Source organism: Lepidothrix coronata, unplaced genomic scaffold, assembly GCF_001604755.1.
Source record: "Lepidothrix coronata isolate B3197 unplaced genomic scaffold, Lepidothrix_coronata-1.0 Scaffold4, whole genome shotgun sequence".
NCBI classification, from domain to species: domain Eukaryota; kingdom Metazoa; phylum Chordata; class Aves; order Passeriformes; family Pipridae; genus Lepidothrix; species Lepidothrix coronata.
In genome coordinates, this window is record NW_016690184.1 from 324,859 (window position 1) to 344,910 (window position 20,052).

At 36.5% G+C, this 20,052-nt stretch overlaps 1 protein-coding gene across 9 annotated transcripts in view; it reads left to right on the top strand.

Moving 5' to 3' along the window:
- The window catches only part of PHF3 (PHD finger protein 3), a 51,617-nt gene that overhangs the window by 3,321 nt on the left and 28,244 nt on the right, over window positions 1-20,052 (top strand). For 2 of the 9 annotated variants that reach the window (XM_017824550.1, XM_017824559.1), the window contains exons 2-4: window positions 6,659-6,927; window positions 16,485-16,646; window positions 17,804-19,625. In XM_017824550.1, coding sequence (XP_017680039.1) covers window positions 6,684-6,927; window positions 16,485-16,646; window positions 17,804-19,625 — 2,228 coding nt within the window. In that variant the 5' untranslated portion in view covers window positions 6,659-6,683. Of the gene's footprint in view, window positions 1-6,658; window positions 6,928-14,338; window positions 14,358-15,829; window positions 15,935-16,162; window positions 16,239-16,484; window positions 16,647-17,803; window positions 19,626-20,052 lie in introns of those variants that run through there. The other 7 variants (XM_017824586.1, XM_017824577.1, XM_017824619.1 and 4 more) reach the window with 5 other exon arrangements.

The following is a 20,052-nucleotide window of genomic DNA, read 5'->3' on the forward strand; positions in this document are numbered from 1 at the left end:
GCTTAATTTTTTGGGGATTCAGGAGTACTCGCTGGTGGGACGGTCCAGCAAAGAAAAATGGTGTACTTAACATTTCACAGTTTGAAGACTTTACATTTCACATTTTATATTTACATATTCTACATTTCACAACGTAAAGACATTTTTATGATGTAACACAATTTCTAGTGCAGCACTATGTACCTCTTCTAACTATAAAGTGAGGGTGAGGAATATATTTTTAGGGGTAAGTTACATTGTTCAAAACTTAACTGTTAAGATGATTTTCAGTGATCTGATAATTTGATATTGTATGATTAAGAAAAGGTTTCTTTGTACTCTTTCTGCATTTCTTTGTCTTCTGATTAAGTCCTTTTGTTTGAAATTTACTTTCACTTCCTCTTCACTGAAATGAGGTACAGTTATGAGTGGTGAATGTAAGTATTTCATATAGGGAAGGTTTAATAAAGCAAATATCTTGAGCTCTCTGTCCTCTTACTACTTGCTATCATGATATTTCAAAGATCTGCTCTGTCAGTGAGGGGAGCAGCATATAACTTTAGGTTCTAGATAGATTTTGGGATGTGGTTGTTATTTGGTATGTCTCTTGAGATTTTAGTAGCAAGGTGGTGAAGTTTGAGTCAGTTGGTGTCTGAAGACTTTAGGGTGGAGGGAACACAAAAATAGTATAGAAGAGCTGATTAAGAATGAAAGAAATGCTCAGATTTACTTTCTTTGGTCTTTAGCAGGGCTTTGGTTTTGGTGCCACTGAAAGCTAGATCATAAATTTTAAAAGAGGGATTAAATTAATAAATACTAAATAGGGGATTTACAGCATATGGATATTTATGAGTTGATGTTTCTAAGTTTGTCAGTGTATCTGGTCTTCCTTTACAGCAGTACTGATGTTTCAAATAAACCTGTTGCGTACATGTTGCTGTTAGGCAGGTCTTTGCCAGTGTCCTGTTTAAGGAGAGATAGATGAATGAGGAAGATCAAATTTGATGATGCTTAAAGACTAAAGGTCAGTAAACCATAGAACGTTTGGATGGAATATCCGTTTTTTGAGTAGGGACACTGAAATTTTCTTTTAACAGTTCCAAACATGTTTTTATGGCTAGGTTGTAGTTGATGTGCTCATAAATCATATTGCTTATTTTATCAAAAATGTTTTGTCAGTTAATTTAATTCTCAAAGACCACGTCAGATGATGGGTTTTGAGTCAGTGTGAACCAGAGTAGAAAGCAGATTGATGTTAGAGTTCAAAGTCACCAGAAAGTTGTCAAGTTTATGTCTTCTTCCACTGATGCACTGTCTGGTATTGATTTGCTTTTTTGTCCAGTGATGTATTTAGACTGTGAACTCTGTAAAATCTGTTACTGCAGAAGACCTGGGTCTCATTTCTGGGTTTTGGTGCTGTAATATCCATAAATGTTGTCACAAGGTGTGCAGCTTCTAGTGCTTAAAACATAGATACACGGCAACTTAGCATTAATTTTCAATTAGGTGCTTGTGACCTTTAAAGTTTTGTGTACGAGGGACGAGGAGGACTGTATGAGAACGTGTTGTGCATCAGGGCTTTGAAGCAACCTTCATTAGTAGGTGGGTTGTAAGTGTCAAGGTATCAGTGAGCCCAGTGGCTGGTCTGACATCACACCTCCAGTGAACAAAGAGAAACATTTGAAACTTTAGTGCTGTTTTTGGGTACAGTAGTTACCAAAAGACATGGGCAAGGGATTTTTTTTTAAGATGCCTGTGTTATTAGCTAATTTCATGACAATGAAAGTGCAGTTTCCCTCTTTTGATGATAAGTTTTTGTTGGTTATTGTTACTTACTGATTCTTTTGTAACAGTGCTGGGTCAGCTTTTCCCATTTGTTTTGACATTAAGGTGCTATTCATGCAAGTAGCTGCATTCCTTTTGTTTGCTTTTCTGACCGGAGTTTACTACTACTACATGAAGAAATAAACATAATAAGGATTGTTTATTGAGTCTGTTACTGTTGTTATGACTAGTCCTTGCTCCCAGTCACTTGGTGTGCATAAGCACAAGAGACCAGGTCTTGTATTTTGAATGTTGTGATATTTCCTACATAGTCCAGTCAATAACTAGATTTAAAAAAGCTTTTAAAAGCACTAGGCAGATTCAGTGAATTGGAAATGACAGACATTATTCAGAAAGATACATCAATGAAATGGAAGGAATTCTAGTATTGTTATGGTATCTTCAGCAGTTTCAGGCTCACTGACTCAGGTGGGTCAGTAAAGTAAGTATGATCTTCAGCATCTAGGATTTTGAGTTGCCCAAATAAGCAGTGTGAGCTTTTTTTATTTTTTTTGTTAGATTCCTTCAGATTTTTGCCCCTCCTCATTCCCAATACTTGGTTGTATATACAATTTGTTATCATCCCTGCTTGAGGTGGATTTTAGATTAGAAACATGCTGAGGCAATTGGATATCTCCACTAAACTATTTTTCTCTGTTGCAATAAGAAAATAATACAACAGGAATTGACATAATTCTTTTCCTCTTTTGCAGACAAACTAAGCAATGAAAAACCTTAAAGAAGTACAGTATCTCGTGTCCAGATGCTAGTTTTCCTCCCCTTCTAAGATTAGTTTGAAAGATATGCTTGTTTGAGATATCCGTTTCTCTCCTTAGCAAGTGATCATTCTGGCTGTTTGCCTCTTAATTTTGGAAAGTCATGTTAGCTGTTAGAGATACAATGAAAAAGTAGTAAATGGGGAGAAGATAAAAATCTGCCATAGCAATCCTACTGCATGTTTATTTTGTACCAGTATTGGTTATGACATATCTAGCTTAATTAATTCAAAAAACTGAAGAAATTACTTCTTTAAGTTGGAAGATTTAGACTGTAAAAGAAAACAATGTTGAGAGTATGAAATTTTATGGTAAACGTAATATGGGGAAAATTCCATGTTTAACTGTTGTGCTTTCTAACACATAGTTTATAATGCTGGATCAATCACTTAGTGATGAAAGATGTCGGTTGGTGGGTTACTTCTTTGTCATTGCTGCAGTGTTACTTCTGTAATTGTTGCTCTTATTTTTGCAGTGGAGGGGCTGTTTGAAACAAATCAGTAACAAAAGTGTAAGAGAAATGTACTTTATTTAAGGAACTGAGGAGAATGCTCTCTATACTTTTAGCTTTTCTTTATGGTGAGCTCTTATTGTACCCACACTCTTGTCTGTTGCTGTGCTGTGGCAGTCTCAGTACATGCCCTGATGCTCCAGGAGCCAGCAGGTGGGTTTCACTGAGCCTGGCTGGGCATTGCTCCTTTGCCTCATTTGTGAACATTCCTCACTGGTTCTGCATGCAAATCACTTTTCATATTCTGTTGCTTCTGATTAACTACCCAGTGGGAAAGCACTTCTGAATTACTGTGCGATGGGAGTACACTTGGTATGTGCGTGTCTGCTGTGAGTGATGCTGAGGCACTGGCCATTAGGGTTCAAGTGGAGGACACAGCTGCGTTCCAGGATAGTAGTACATTCTTCCTTTCAGGGGTTAGACTTATTTTTGGAAATAAGTGATCATGAAAAACTTTACTGTGCTTTTACCTGTACCTCTGGCTGTTTTTCCTGTTATTCAAAGTGTTTCAAATGCAAAATAAACCATTCAAAATTCATACACTTGAGGCATTGTGTAAGGGAGGATTTTGGTTTTTTTGCAGTGACTGTTTCTAACAGTCATCTGTGTGGCTAAAGAAGTCTGTCTTTAATCGTCAGTCCCGCAGATTCTACACTTCCTGTGGTAGTTAATCTAGTAATGTTAGAAATAATTTTCTAAAATAGCTTGGTACTGTACAAATTATGCAAAGAATTGCACAGTGGTTTCTTGAGCCAGGTAAAGCAAAATTTTGATTTCAAGTGGTTTACTGGCACAGCCTCTCTATTTTAAAAATTGTAGAACAAATCCTTTAATCTTAGATTTTGTGGTGGTAGGACTTATATGCAACCCCCCTTGTTTTATATCTGTACAATGACTTCTCATTGCAAAATTTGGATAGAACTTATACTTGATCATAGACTCATGCTCGAGAAATAAAGCTTTCAATAAAATTCCTCTTGAATCTTCTCTGCTAGCTGCTTGCGCGTCACTGGAGGTGGCTGTGGCCGCTGCACGTGTAGTTGCTTTGACAGTTACTTTGCAGTGCTTTTAGTGTTCTGAATGGCTGTGTGGTAGTCTTGCAAAACTGTAGGTAATCTTTTTTTTCATCACATTACTGAAGACAGAAGTTAATTTCTGTCAGCAGCAATTTTTGTAGCAAGAGTTAACATTCTGCTCGAGGTTTGCTACTTAACATTGCTCTTAAGTTCAGTCGTCAGCACCGCTTTGGTAACAGTGATATTTGAGTAACAATTATGTAAATGTTCTCCTATCCAGAAAAAATCTTGAGATATTTTACTGTAAATGTGTTCAAAGCCTCTGTCACTTTTTAATTTTGGATACAAAAGGTTTCTTACATTCTCACAAGACACAGGGGTTCTATTGCAGTGTCACTTATGCTTGTTAGTGTCAGGGTTCACCATCATGTGGCTTACTGTTGTACTCATGTAATATTAATATGAAAAAAACCTGTCATTACAGGAAAGTGCTTTAAAGCACTCTATTGGGGCATTTGTAATTATTTTCTTACTTGGAGCCACTGCACTTCTTGTAGTTTGTGCTGTGTAGTATCAAATTGTTGTAACTATTTGGCATAATAATAAAAACAGATTGTACAGTGCAGCATAGTACCTGTTCTATCAGTTTACTGCTTCATTTGTTGCCAGATTTGGAAATTATTTTTATAACTTCAAAAACAGTGTTGAATGCTATAGGTGCTGGTGGGTGTGGTGTATATATGTAGATGCATTGCATTGCTTGATAAAAGCAGTCCATTTTTTGATGAGGGAGCTTTCAAAGTATGATGTAGCTGCTGCTTAAGGCTATTACCCGCTTACTAAATGCACCTGATTTGGCCAGACTTTCCTTCATGCTGCCTGTTTGGTCAGTAGGACCTTGTGTTATTAGAGTGTTCTGTTGTGGTTACTGTGTAGAAATTGTAAAGATGCCATGCTCTGCAAAGACACAGTGCCATACCTGACCATTGTTTTCTTCTGAGCTGCCCTATGGGAGAAGGAAGAAACAGTGTCATGTTTAAGAAAAAACCCACCAAAAAACCAACAAAATCCCACAAGCAAAGAAAAAAAACCACCCTAACGAAACCCACTCAAAATAAAACATCATGCTAAACCTGTAGTTTTTGTAAACTTGTGAAATAAAATAAATTGCATAACTATTTATGTTATACAAGTTGAAATTGTAGCAGAGCTCTTATATGTATCTGGCTGAGATATTCCTGGTTGATTGCTAAAACAAAAATGTCCCATTGATGCATACAAGGAAGCATACTTACTGTTCTATTAAGCATGAGTAAGTACTGGATTTATTTAGTTGCAGGTTGCTGGAATAGTGATCTGTAAAGTAATTCAAGCACTGCAAACTTTAATTCTCACTTGTCATTTTCCTTTAATTAGTGTGCTCATTCTAGGAAAAAAATCCTTTTTAGTCTGTGGGAGGAGGATGATAAAGGAATGAGTAGGAGAGTATGTGTCCTTTTTCTGTTTCCAAAAGCTTGAACAGCTCTGTGTGCCAAAACCAGTCTCCCAGACTGTTCTGTATGCCTAATTGAGCCAGGCACTATTGCACAACTCCATTTTCCTTGCCTGTCTCACCATGTTTATAATAATTATCTCTCACCACTCTAAGTATATGCTGAGGAAAAACTTCTGAAGAAATGTTTTGTTGACTTTTTTCCCTTCTATTTTGTAGTTATACATTCTTATTAGTTGAATCTCTGCTGCGATAGTTGCATTTCTGCTGCATTGCAAAGAAGGTCTAGAAAACAGGGAATCCTTTGTAAAGTGTAGATACCATCTTTGAATACAGTTCCTTAGGTAAACTTCCAGAAATGTACCTAAATTTCTTCAAAATTGAGGTTTTTAAGAGGCTACTGGCCCTTTTGAAGCCAGCTCAGAACTCTCAGATTTTCATATAAAATTTCTGTAATTTTATTGAATGTATTGATAGGTGAAAACTAAGAGAGAGAAAACTTTGCTGTATAAAAGTAGTAACTTCCTGTAAGTACTTGGTAGTTGCTCTTTGAACAGAAATACAGTGTTTCTTAGTAGTATGTAGTAGTAGTGTGGCAGGCTCCGGAACCTTGTCAGCTCCATTGATGTTAGTGGAAGCTGACCTCACGTTTTTACATTTAAAGATGAGGAAAGACACGTGCTCACAGTGCTACTAACCACGTTCACTTGTTGATGTCCTGCTCCTCTGATGTCCCACCTCCTTGGGTTGGTTAAGGTTTAAACAAATTTTAGAGAGGAGTTATACACACTCTGTAGAAGTGGCAGCACTCTGATGCTGATAGCGGAGATTATATTACTTAGCATGGAATTTCTTTTAAAAATAATCAGGGAGTTGATTTTTAGTTATGCAGTGGGCCATGCTAAGCCATAAGCAGATTTTTTAAAAAATTTTTTTTACAATTCTGGAATACCTTAAGCACTTTTTATAAGACACAAAAGCCAAAACAGTTTGCTGGTTTCTTAGGTGTTTTACAATTTGTAGCTTATTTTCTTATGGTATTTTTCTTGTCTTTCTATAGGGCTGAAAGACACACAGGAGTCTTCATGGATATAGTTGATACATTTAGCCATTTAATTCCTACTGAACAATTAGATGATGCCCTATTTCTAGGATCCAACCTGGAGAATGAAGTCTGTGAGGATTTTAGTACAAGTCAAAATGTCTTAGAGGATTCGCTGAAGAACATGCTCAGCGATAAGGATCCTATGCTAGGATCTGCAAGTGCCCAGTTCTGTTTGCCTGTTTTGGATAGCAATGGTCCCAATTTCCAGATGCCTTGTTCTACAGGTAAATCTTACAATTTTTTAAGATTACAATTTAAACAATTTAAAATACAGCTATACTCTACTTCTGACCCTTTTTTGTAATGTAGAAATAATAAGTTGGGATCTCTGTCTCCTTCCTGCCCTTTTTGATGCGCTGCTTACATGCTTGGCATGTAAACTGAGCAGTTCTTTTTAATTTTATAGTGTAACAATAGAGGAGGGCTCCTATCACAAGTAACCTAGGCTTTGAGTGTGTGTAAGTTATTCCCAGTGAAAGCTGTGATTTGTTTAGTGTAAGTACTGTGCCTGATCACTGAAGTTACTAGTTGTCTTGAAAAATACTGTATTTCTGGATTAGCAGTAGGAACATGAGAGTTGTACAAATTACTGCTCTAACCTCAGGATTATTCTGTTGGTGCTAGGCTGCCTGGTACTCAGCTGATACTGGATTCAGGTGTTTTGCTTTGGTTGGCTTCAAAACCCTGGAAAGATAATACAATTTTGTTTGGAATACCTGATTTAGAACCAAAATAGAGTGAAGTTTTAAATAAAAATAATCTTAGGAGTTATGGAGTAGTTTTGGAAGATCAAAAAACCAAAAAGGGATGATAAAAGGGATGACCTATAGGGATTATAAAATGTATGACCTATAGGGATGATATAAGGGATGCCCTATAGGGATGATAAAAGGGATGATCCAATCACTAAAATTATTTATATTATTTATATTTATGAATAGTTAGAGTAATTATACTGAATTTGGTGTAAGAGACAAAAATATACTCTATTCTTAGTAATGTTCTTTATTTGATGGGAACTTTAAAAAAATTATTTGTTAGGTTCATTACTGAGAAGTGTTGTAGATTAATGGAGTTAAGTGATTATATCAACATTTAACTTTTTATCTAGCTAGTAATAGGTAAATTCTGACCTTCACTAAATTAAGTGGTATTACAGCATGGAAAAGTGTAAATCAAAGATTATATTGATTAAGTAATGAAAAAGTTAACTACAAAGCTAAAACAAGGTACTTGATTCTTTTACTACTTCAGTAGAACATTCTTGAGACCATTCTTAATGCTTTTGTTTACTCTTGCTGTAGTCTGTGTTCTTACACTTTCTTGTCTGTAACCCACCAAACAAAACTGTATCCCTTTTAATGTGCATAGGACTGTACAATGTACACAACCAAATCAAATTCCACCAAAGCCAATGATGCACATTCCTGTGTTGTACTGCATCCTGTGCATCCTTCAGTAAACCTGTAGTGCATTTAAAATGTTGGACTAATTAATAGGGATATTTTGGAAGTTACGGAGAAACTTTTGGGGGCTTTTTGGCATATATTTCTCCTGAAAGTGATCAATAGTCAATAATTAATACTATTAATACTTAAATCATCACAATTAATTTTTAAGGTCCATAAAAAGTAAGTGAGCTAATGCATTTACTTGGGGGCTACTATTCCAGGCTGTCTGCAGACTAAGGGAATCAAAACTGATTTGATTTATGCTGAGTTTGTGAATTTAATGTTTTGTTTTTAAATCTGAAAGCAGCAAGAACAGAGCCACATTTCAGGAAATAAACTAAACCAAGCAATTTGGAATTAATGTAGGTGTCCAAAAAGACATGAACTGTTCTTACTGTTGTTCTTTGTAGGTCTTGATAACAACTGTCCTTATTCTGATATGATGCAGTACATACTTACAATTTTTTAGTTAAGAATAACAGTTATGACTTTGAAGTAAACTTTCTTTACTTGTCTTTCTTCAGAGTTCATATAGTTTGTGATTTATTTGATTTTCTGATACTGTTGGTGATCTAACATGGCTGATGTAGTCTGCTGGTAAGAATGCTGTCATGCAAGATGATGGTACCCTTAAGAACTAACCCATACAAAACCTGTTTTTTCCAGACAGGTTAGATGGAAGCTCACCAATTTATTTAAAACTCTCACTCTCAATTTATTTATAACTCTCACCACAAAACTTGCCTTACTGTATTTTTAGAACTACAACACTGATGGCATTTCTTACACTCTTGATTTCATTCCTGAAGAAAAGAGTTAATTTTTCCCAGAGGCACAAATTTATTTACCACAATTTATTCTAGACCTTCAAACAATACTTTGCTCAACTAGACTATTAAACAGTTTAAGAATAGGAGTAAACTACTCATGGAAATTAATTCGCAGGGCCAGCAGAAGACAGATTTATCATGCTTGCTGCTTCTTGAATAATTGGAATGTACTCTGCTTTGTAGAGCTGTTAAAGTGGTGAAGATTTCATGCTCCAGCTTATTTGATTGCTGTGAGCAAGCTGAAGAGATAAAGGTAATAATAGTTGGACTGAAGAGGTGTTTTAGCTAAAATGGTATTAGGTCTTCTTGATAAAGTGGAGGAGCAGAAGGCATGGCTCATTAATACTTCTTTGAAAGCAGGTTTGAGCAGAGTTCAAGAGTATTTGGAAACCTATGCAGAAACAAGATACTATCTTTGTATGCCTTCAACCCAGGCTGTTAACTGTGAAATTTCTTAAGTGAACATGACTATGTGTGAGTAGCAGAAGCTCTGAGAAAGGATTGTTTCAGGCCTACTTCTTACCCACATACCTGATTTCTCAGGATTGTGACAACATTTTCTCTGCTTTATTTCTGAGATCAGGTATTTTTGTCTAAGAACTCCTTCACTCTTGATCTTAAGTTGGTTTTGAGTGTGGGTTTGTTTTTTTGCTCTGTTTCTTACTGTTGTATTGACATTAGTTTTTGTTGGGAGTTTTTACAGGCCTAATCCAAAGTTATTCATCAACATGTCTTGCTCAGCTTTGGGGTTTATATTGCATAGCAATAGCTATTGCATAGCATGGACTAAGCTTTATGTTAATACTAAGATCTTTTTACAGTTATCTGACTGTATGTGATGGACACTTGTAGCAATTGATTGTATGTCTTTTAAACAGTTCAAGTGCATGTCTCTAAGACAGAAACACATAGATTTTTGTGAGCTGAAGTTTGATTTCCAGTCAATGCTTTTTAGAGGCATCTATCTAAAAAATGCAGGTTTTTTAATTTGAATTACAAATGTGTCTCTTGGGGAGAACAGTAACAAAATCATAGAATGGTTTGGGTTGGAAGAGAAAGGTCATCTAGTCCAGCCCCCCAGCAATGAGCAGGGACATATTCAACTAGATCAAGTTGCTCAGAACCGTGTCCAGCCTGACCTTGAAGGTTTCCAGGGATGAAGCATCTGCCACCTGTCTGGGCAACCTGTTCCAGTGTTTCACCACCCTCATAATAAAAAAAGTTCTTCCTTATATCCAGTCTGAATCTACCCTCTTTTAGTTTAAAACCACTACCCCTTGTCCTATCACTGCAGACCATACTAAAAAGCCTGTCCCCATTTTTCTTAATAAGCCCCTTTTAAGTATTGAAAGGCCACAATAAGGTGTCCCCCTGTTCTCCATGCTGAATAACCCCAACTCTTTCAGCCTTTTTTCAAAGGACAGATGCTCCAGCCTTGCATTCATTTTTGCTGCCTCCTCTGGACTCACTTCAACAGGTCCATGTTTGTCTTGTACCGAGCATCTCAGTCAGCAGTACTGGTATATGACAGATAGCAAGGAATATGACAATGTATGTTTGTTGCCTGTCTATTTGTAGGAAGAGCTATATCACTACCAGTAAAAATAATCTCATGTTTGTCTTGGTCAGAATCCAGATTGTTCTGGATCTAAGTAGTTTCTTCAGTTAGGTGACATTATTGGTCAGACAAAGACCAACAAAAGCCAGAGTTGACCAAACTTGCTGAGCTTGCTCTGTAATTGCCACTGAGTAATAGAATGGGATTGTCTTTTTCAGATCTGATTGAATAATTACATATTTAGAGAAGACAAGATTCTTTGCAGGTGATCCTGGTAATGGCTTTGAGCAGAGGTAGAAGTAACTTTCTATGACCCTCTCAGAAGCTGGATAGAATAGGGGTCAAATTAACAGATGTTAGGCTGAAATCCTTTTAGAATGTGTTTGCAAAGAGTGACTGCTAAACTGCAAAGATGTAGTTAAGTTGCTGGTTTATGGAGTTAGACTGAGCAGATTGCTGCTCTTATGGCACAGTTAGGAAGTTCTCTGTTATTTTTGTGAATCAAGGTACAATCCACAGGTTTTACTCAGTGCAGCTCATAGGAGCTTAGCAGTAATGGAGGCCATTTCCTGTTCTGAAGTAGGTATTAGCAGAAAGACCTCTTGTTGATACTAGAAATGGATATAATTGTTCTCCTTGACAGTTAAAGGACAGAATTTGGCAAAATGAGACTTTTGAGAAACAAATGAAATCCAAGTTCTTGAAGCAATCAGGAGGGTCTCAAATCGTATTTTAGGTGCCTCTCTGCTTCTTTTTATCAATTTAATCAGGTGTCTGTTCCTCCAAGCTCTGAATGACCAACATAGGAAAGCAGATTACACAGGACAGCTCTTGGCCATCTTAAATGTTTTGGTGGTGTGAGTGGATATGGAAGTGTGGGTTTGGGGTTGCTTTGTTGGTTTTTTTTCACTCTTTCTGAGCAATTCCTTGATGAGAAGTAGAAACTCTGAAGTTTAGATATGACATAACTCTTGAGAGCAACACATTTTTTTCAACTTTGTATGGTACCCTAGTGATGGATTTTCTGTTTTGTTCTGTTCTTGCTGGAAGCTTAGCCACCTGTGAGCATAGGAGGTCAAAGTGGTCACGTGCCAGTGAGCTAAATAATCAGCATTATAAAAATTGGTACTTCTCAGCTATCACGAGTTCTGCAGCTTTTCAGGATGTCATTTACTGGGGCAGTTTGATTTATTATACACATAATACAGGGACTGGAATTTTAATTGCCTATCATCTGGAGACATTTCTGGATTTCATATTAAAATATAACTTTTAACCAATTTAGTTTATGGATATGTTTATAAAATCGGGTATTTATCATAAATGGTGAAGACTGAACCTGTAAGAATGTACAAAGTGTGTTAGGGACATCTTTTTATTTGCCCTTTTTTTCCTGTCCCTCTGGATTGCTGCCGGGAAAGTGCTTCTCCCAAGTACGGTCTGCTCTTTCTAGTTTTAGCCTGTGTTTTCATGAGTACAGTTGAAAGCAGTGTTACCTCTGCTAAAATCATGATCACCTGCTGAATCTTTGGGGCCAAACCAGTTGTTCTGACTAGAAATACTTCTTTAGCTAGTGTGCTGTCTGACTGTTAGGCATTTCAGGCTCTTTTCAGTAAAGCCAAAGGTACTTGTATTTTTCCTCCTGCATATGAAGTAATTTTGAACATAATCTTCAGATTCCAGCTCAAAATATACAGTTGTTTCTCTCAGTTTTCTTACCTCCTTATACCTTCCTTCCTTCAGGCTGTCCATATGAATAATTCCACAGTGTCTTGTGGCAAAGGTAGTAACTTTCCTGTATAAAATTTAAATTTACTGTATTGGTATTGAGAACTTTGAGAATGTTTATTTTGCATGCTTTTCTATTTGTAGGTGGAAAACCACCTGTTTCCCCCATTTTAGGTCCTTCTTTAGATGAGTTGTCTGATCTGTAAATGCATGAAGACTCCCTTCTTAATAAAATGATTTAGTTTAAAGTGCTTGATTTGGTGCTTTTACTTGGTGTTTTTACTTTGTTGTTGAAATTTGTGCTTCACTGCTCTTTATTTCCAAAGTAATAGGCTTATATGGCTAAAGAACTACAAATCAGTAGGCTTGTGATGTAGCTCCATCTTTTTATTAAAATGGATATGCAGTCTTCTGTCAAGATACATGCTGTATTAAGTTTATTAATCCTAGTTGATTTTCATATGTCTTTTTTGTAAAGACAGGAAAAATACCTCTTTACAATGTAGAGATTAATGGAGAATGGGAGCAAATATTTAGTTAGTGTTTTATACGGTACTTTGATTCTTTTCTTGCACTGGGCGGTCAGTACAAGGTCCGTACAGGCGAATTCTCAGTTCAACAGGTTACAGGCAAACTCTTGTGAAAGAGTTAGGATTTCATGTTTCTTTATGTAAGTTATGTCATCAGTCAACTAATTTTTCTCGATAATAAACTTTTTCTTAAAAAAGAGTATTTTTAATTCTGTTTCTTGAACATATGCATCACAAATGTCAGTAGGAAAAAGGTTTTTATATAAAATATACCATCTTCATTTGCAGTCTTGAGACATAGTGATATTTTGTCAGTATCTACATATGTTTCATTTCTTTAGTTTAGTTTATTAGCTCTTCTGAAGACTTGTCTGGACAACTGTTAGTTGCTGTTTTAGACTGTAACTGTTTTTTTCATTGAGGCATAATGTTCGGTTATTATGTATAAAACAGTCGAAATTTTAAAATGTTCAACCATTTCCATATAATTTGTGACGCCTGTATGGAATCTGCTGTGAACTTGCACATCCCTGCTGTTAGCGTGATTCATCTGGATATAGCATTTTACAACAATGCAAAGCAGAAACAGTGATATTCTGTTCCGTGTGGTTACCTAAGGAATAGAAGTCCAGTGCTAACATCTACAAAAAAGAAATTTATTTCTACAGTTGAGATTTACCTTGATTAGTGTGTCAAAACTTTGAATATTTTTGTCTTAGTTGTGGCTGAAAATAATTAAGGGAATATTTATGTTAATAAAAATAAAGATTTATAAACATTAGAATTTTTGAGGATGTTTTTAGGGGTGTTTTCTTCTCCTTACCTCCTCTTTCTCCAGAAAGTAAGACTTGTTTTTCCTCAGTTTTACATTACTAAAGAATTAAAAATTGATTATGCTTTTGTTTTAGGACATGGAAAGTATTACTTTTAATTTGCAAGTAAACTATTTTTATTGTATGTTATTCTGTTATTGTATAACATATATAAAAATGAGTAAATAGTACAGCACAGTAGTTTGGAAATTTAGAACCTTTACATAGAGAGACTCAAAATAGTAAGTTGAAGGTCGATGGTGCCTTTTCCACTGCCTGGAAAATTCCACTAAATGTGATTTGTATTTTTCTTATTTTCAGTCCATTCAGTTGTACATTAGTGTACAACTTTCCCTATTCAGATATGTTTTTTCTTTATTTTTCCTTTTATCTTTTATTCTTCTGATTTCTATATTTATTACCGAGATAATCTTTAGATATTTGTTACTGAGATCATCTCTATCTTTTTTTAAGTTCTTTCCCGTTTTGCTTTTTTTGGTTTACTTTTCCCAGTGCTATTTCTCTACCTCCACTTCTCTTTCATAATTTACTTTCCTAGTCTCCTCTGTATCTATTGCTGTTTTCTATCACTTCTCTTCCCAGCAGGGTCTGTGTCGAATGTTCCTCATCCGGGGGCCTCATGAGGCTGTCTGTACTAGCTGAGTTGTAGCTCAGGTGGTTTGAAATTAGCAGGATTCTGTGTTTCAAATTCCTCTGTAAAATTAAAGCTACCGCACAGAGTCTTGTAAGTATGAAAATGCTTTAATTCTAATATTTCAGACTGTCTGTCATTGGTGGACTGAATTGTCCCTTCTGTTATTAATAAAGGAGGGTGTATAAATTCGGTAACTTGAGGAAGAGCATTGTAAAACCTGAGGCTCTAATGTCAGCCCTGAAATATGCTGCAAAGCTGTTTTAGAAGCTGTCTGAATAGTTTTTATTTTTCATGTTGTCTTCAGTAGCTTAGTAGTTTGTTTCTACACAGAGGAAACAAAATTGAATCTGAAAGGAGTCTCCTTTGTCACAATCTGTTCCTGAAAACTGGTTTCATGTATTGTAGGAACATTATGAGAAAACTAATACCAAAGTGAAGACCTGTTGGGAGGACATAGTCTTTGGAAACATAAGAATGGGCAGCTGGAGTTAGGGTGAGGGTCCATCTCGTTCAGTTTGCCATCTTGGACAACACCCAGTATTAGATATGTAGGAGAAGATAAAGTCTAATGAGGCAGTTAAAATGCCATCTTTTTGCCGGTGTGTCCTTCCCAGTATGTAGCTTATAGCAAATAAGTGATTAAGGAACACTGCTGAGTGGAGTAAGCCCAACATTATCAGTCCCCTGCAGCTTGTGTGTTATATCTGTGTATGTCTGTACACATGCACAGACGTAAAGGTGGCTCTGGATTGGAAAACAGAAGCTGCCAGTAGTTTCTGCAAACACACTTTCCCTTGTAACTGGTGTGTACAGTTCAGTGTCTAAAAATGATGGTTAAAATAAAATGAATGACGATGAGTTGTCAGCTTAAGAAACTTCTGGCTTTCAGCTCCTGGCAGCCATCTAATTACGGAGATCCAGAGTGCTGATTGCTGGGTGCCAAGGTCAGCCTTCCTTAAGAGGCTGTTAAAAAACTTCCTAATATTTGAACTTTTAACATGTTGCTCGGTTGCTTTATTTTTTTATTTCTTCATGGCAAGTGATTGTAGACTGAATTACAGTCTTGATCAACTTGGTTATTCATCACTGTTAGGCTTTAACAGTGTTTTGCAACTTCAGTTTTGTTATTTTCAAAGTATATAAAGCCTTCGCTAGAGCATTGTTATTTTAAGTTGCAGTAACATTAGACTTGAAAAGGAGCAGGAATTGACAGATTTTCTGAGATAAATTAAACCTTTGAATTTTTAGACTAACTTCTTGCTTATTTTGACTTCTGTGGCAGGGGTATTAATTTATATCAGTCTTAAGTAAGCAGTTGTTAGAATTTTTTAGATATCTTATATCTCTCCTATGAGTTTATCTTAAAAATGCCTCTAGGTAGGTGTGTGAATAGTAAAAAATGGCATATTTGGTTGACTGGAGTCTGTGTTGTACTTGTCAGACCATCCTACATGTTTTGTAGAATCACTTGGGTGTTTGGCTTGATCTCACAAACTTTGCATCCCACGGGGGGACCAGGATTCATTAATCACACATAGGATCTTGGGACAGGAGAGGTTACCATTGCAGAACCAAACTTTAAGCAAGTGAGGAGAATGGCTCCTACAGTGGCCGGACTGCTTCTTAAGAAACCTGTTTTCAGGAGCAACTTCTGGGGTCCTTCTCAGGTTAGTGCAACATAGGAATTCACTCAAGACAATGTTGTCTCTCTCTCCTGGGAGACTAGGTGCTTGCTGCACTTAATGCTCTTCCAAAAAGGCATTTCAGATCCAGATATGTGATGTGGTTGGGACTTAAAACTTTTAAAATTATATCCTGTGAGAAAACTGTGATTTTAAACTATGCACTCCTGGATCAGCTCTTTCTGCTGTTTACCTTTCTTCACTTTTTCTTAGGTGGGAAGGGACAGTGAGAGACAGCTGATCCTCTAAGACTGGGGACCTTCCTGTGGCAAAAAAAAAGCCCAAAAATGTGAGTCCACAAAAAAGCTATAAGGACTATCTACAGAAATTGTAAGCTTTGGGTGATAGCTTCTTCTGCACTGAATCTGCCTCACATGGGAATTTTCTGTCCTGCATTTCTTCATTTTCCCCCCCTTTTGTTTGTTTTTTGGTGGCCACTTTATTTATTTTTCCCTGTTTTGCTCAGCATTACAGCAGCAACATTTTTTGATCATTTTAAGTTTTAGGCTCTTTCTTGTTTGTTTGTTTTTTCCAGTGATTAGCCTGGATGATACTATGGATGAAGAAGGAGTTAAAGAGAGTGGTAATGACACCCTTGATGATGATGAGCTTGTTTTACCTCACAGGAATTTGAGGAGTCGTGCTGAAGAAACATCAGTCACATCACCGAGGAAATCACCACGCTTAATGGCACAAGGTGATCACAGATTATATGTTTGCATGTTTGAAGTAAATTAAATCTTTACAATCCCCCCCCCAACATTTATAAATGTAAAGTAAAGCTTTGCAATTTGCTTGTGTGAACTCAAATACAGACACTTCGCTTTTCATGCACTGCAGCTAAAAGTTGGCATCCATAGGGTATGACTCAGAATTCTTCTTTAAAAAATACTTAATGTCTTCCTTATGCCTTGTGGTCCTTAAACTAATTTTTGAGACTTTGATGCTTTTACCTGCATCAAATTAGCACTGTGGTTCCTCACCAACAAAAGTATGGTAGAGTAGCAAATCAGCATTGAAATATTATGCTAGCATGTCTCTATTTTCAATTAAAATTTTGATTCTATTAATTTTTATTTGGGTAGTTTCTCTTTGCTTTGAATTCGGTTATGGTAATTACAGTTATAAACTCTTTGATCAAAATATCTCAATATACTTAATGAATATTTTAATAAAATATTTAAATTCTTTGTGGTAGCTAATTGGTTATAGTTAGGGCTTTTCTAACTTGTTGAACTAGTGGAGTTATTTACCACTCTGCTTTTATCCCCATTAGAGCAGGTTGAGTTAAAAAGATAAAATTACTCAATGTGGAGATCAAAATTTAAATAAGAGCCTGTGGTACAAAGCTGGTGAATATGCATTTTAAAAAGGCACTAAAATGGTTTCTTGTTTAGGAAATGTAAGAAATGTTATGAAGTGAGAGTGTGACTGGATCTTGGATTCATAGACTCTGTTCTCTAAAAGCTTTTTAAACTTCATAGTTATACTTCTAATCACAATAGAACTTGTGCAAATTTTGTTTGAGGCAGAAAAGATTGAGTGGTAGAAAAGTACAGTTGGTTTTGATTGTTTTTTTTATCATATATTCTGTTTTATATATACTACTCAGAACTTTCTTAGCCTTTGGAATAACGAGATTTTACATCCAAACTATGACAGTGCAAAATTGAAATGCAAGTATTATGGGTTAGTGTTTTTTTTTTTTTTAAGTTTAGTAAACAACTAAGTTTTAAGTTCTCTTTGTGTCCAGTAACCTAAATTGGGGTAAATCAGCTCTATTCTAGGTAAATCTTGTGTTTGCAAAGAGAAGAAAGCTGAATAGCTAAGGCACTTTCCTTTTTCCCTTCCTAGAATCAGTACGGAGTCTCCGACAGAGCACCCTGGCCAAGCGTTCGAATGTTGCTCCTCCTGTTAGTACCAAGAAATCGTCTGTAAAAGGTGGATCTGCTCCAAAAAGTGGACAGAAACGAGAGAGAAGTCCAGTTAAAGAGACAGATGTTGCTGCACCCTCGAAAGTAGAGCAGCCTAAAGAGGTTAGGCGTAGTACAAGACGATTAGGACAGACAGAAGGAACAGCAGCAGTAGCAGCATCCCAGAGTAATACAAAATGTCTGCCTGGTCCTGAAGATGTGAATGAAGTGAAGTCTGAAACCCTTGATCAGGCAAAAGTCCAGGAAACATCCCAAGAGTTAAGTTGTGCTAATTTTATAGGAGCCTGTTCTCCTTCTGGAGAAACAAAGGAAATAGCAGAGGTTGCAACGAAGACTGAATCTGGGAATGCTGAGCCAGTTTGTTCAGTATCTGCAGATACTGAAATGACTCCAGTTAAAAATGAGTCAAATGATGTGATTGATTCAATGGACTTGGGAAATTCTTCAGAAGAAAAAGCTGATGATAATAAAGCAGAGGAATCAGAGAAGAAAACAGAAGAGCATGATGAAATTGGATTAACTGGAAAAGCTGATGATCCGTCTAGTACTTGCGTGAATCCAAATGAAATTTGTGACACCTTTTCAGATTTGTCTAGCTCTATAAAAGAGGGGCTTGATTGTAGTTTAGCTTCCCACAATGTGGAAGTTCTTGATGAAAATACACTGTCAGTAAAGAAATGTGTAACAGAAGCTGGAGATGATGACAAGGGAGTGGAGAAAACTGTAACTCCATCTGAGAAACTATTGGACAGTACAGAGTTTGATAATAAAGACTTAAAAAGCAAAGAATTGACTTCTGCTGACCCAGGAAATAGCATTTTAGAAAGCACTGTTCTTGACCAAACAAACCAAAATGTACAGCATCAGATCAGCAGTATTAAAGTAGAAGGCCCAGAGGCATTAAAATTTCAGGATGATGAGAAACAAATTAGCATTTCAACAAAATATGAAAAGAACATTAGGCCCCGGCATAGTAAATCTGTAATACAGAATAAACAAAATCTGACTGCAGATACTCGGCAGAAATTGGGTACAGTGCAACAAGAAGTGATGCGTTCAAGAACGAGAGCTGGTGTTACTGCTTCGGGTGTTCACAGTCCATCTTCAGCAGGTCTGAAGCGGAAAGCAGATGAGCAAGAGAGTCATCAGCATCCAAATAACCCAGCTAAAATTAGGAAGAAACAATCTGATCTGAGTTTGAAAGCAAAGAGCTGTGTTTCAGGAACGACCATAAAAAAGCAGAGTAATACGTTGCTGAAGAAAATACCCCGAGTCCAGGCTTCTGGGCAAGCACAGAAGTCATCCGTTCAAAGAGCAAGTGAGAAATCTCCTACTCATCAAAGCTGTTCTAAAGATACCCACCATTCTGTGCATTCGTTGTCAGGGCATGTTTCAAATCTTGGTCAGAAGCAAGCCCATGGGCAGAAACACCAGCTTGCAACTGGGCTAAAAACAAATAGCTCCACAAAGGAAGAGACAGAGACAAAAGATCACCCTGTTGTAGAACACCTGAAAGAGGATGATAAAGAAAAAAACAAATCAAAAAGAAATGATAAGACTCTCCAACCTCGCCAGAGAAGAAGTAGCAAAAGTCTTTCACTTGATGAACCTCCACTGTTCATTCCAGATAACATTTCAACTGTTAGAAGGGAAGGCTTGGAACATACCTCTGCTAGTGAAAGTAAACATGTTTGGGTGCCCAGCAAGCAGTGTGGCTTTTGCAAAAAGCCACATGGCAACAGGTGTGTGTGGCTTTGTGTCTTAGGAATTTCTTATTGGTCTCGAAAGATAATTTTTTTCCTCTCTTACCAAATGTTTCATGCTGCTGGTGCCAAAACAAAAAATCATAGCCTTGTAAGGGAAACTTGCGTGTCATACTGTCAGTTAATTTCCTTTGCACTCATACACTTTTTTTTAGTGTTTTAGATAGAGCGTTAGAAACTGGTTTAGCCAAGAAGTTTGAATATAAATGTTTTATTATATGAATACATTTTTTGATGAATGTATAATTCTGCTATGCTGTTAAATTATGCGCTTTAAACTTGACTTTTTTTCATAGAAAGGAAATGAGACTAAGATATCTATGTTCCAGATTGTAATTTCCTTCTTTCCAGAGACCTCTTAAGTCGAAGGATCACCATCAACCAAAAAAAATCAAATAATTGTTTA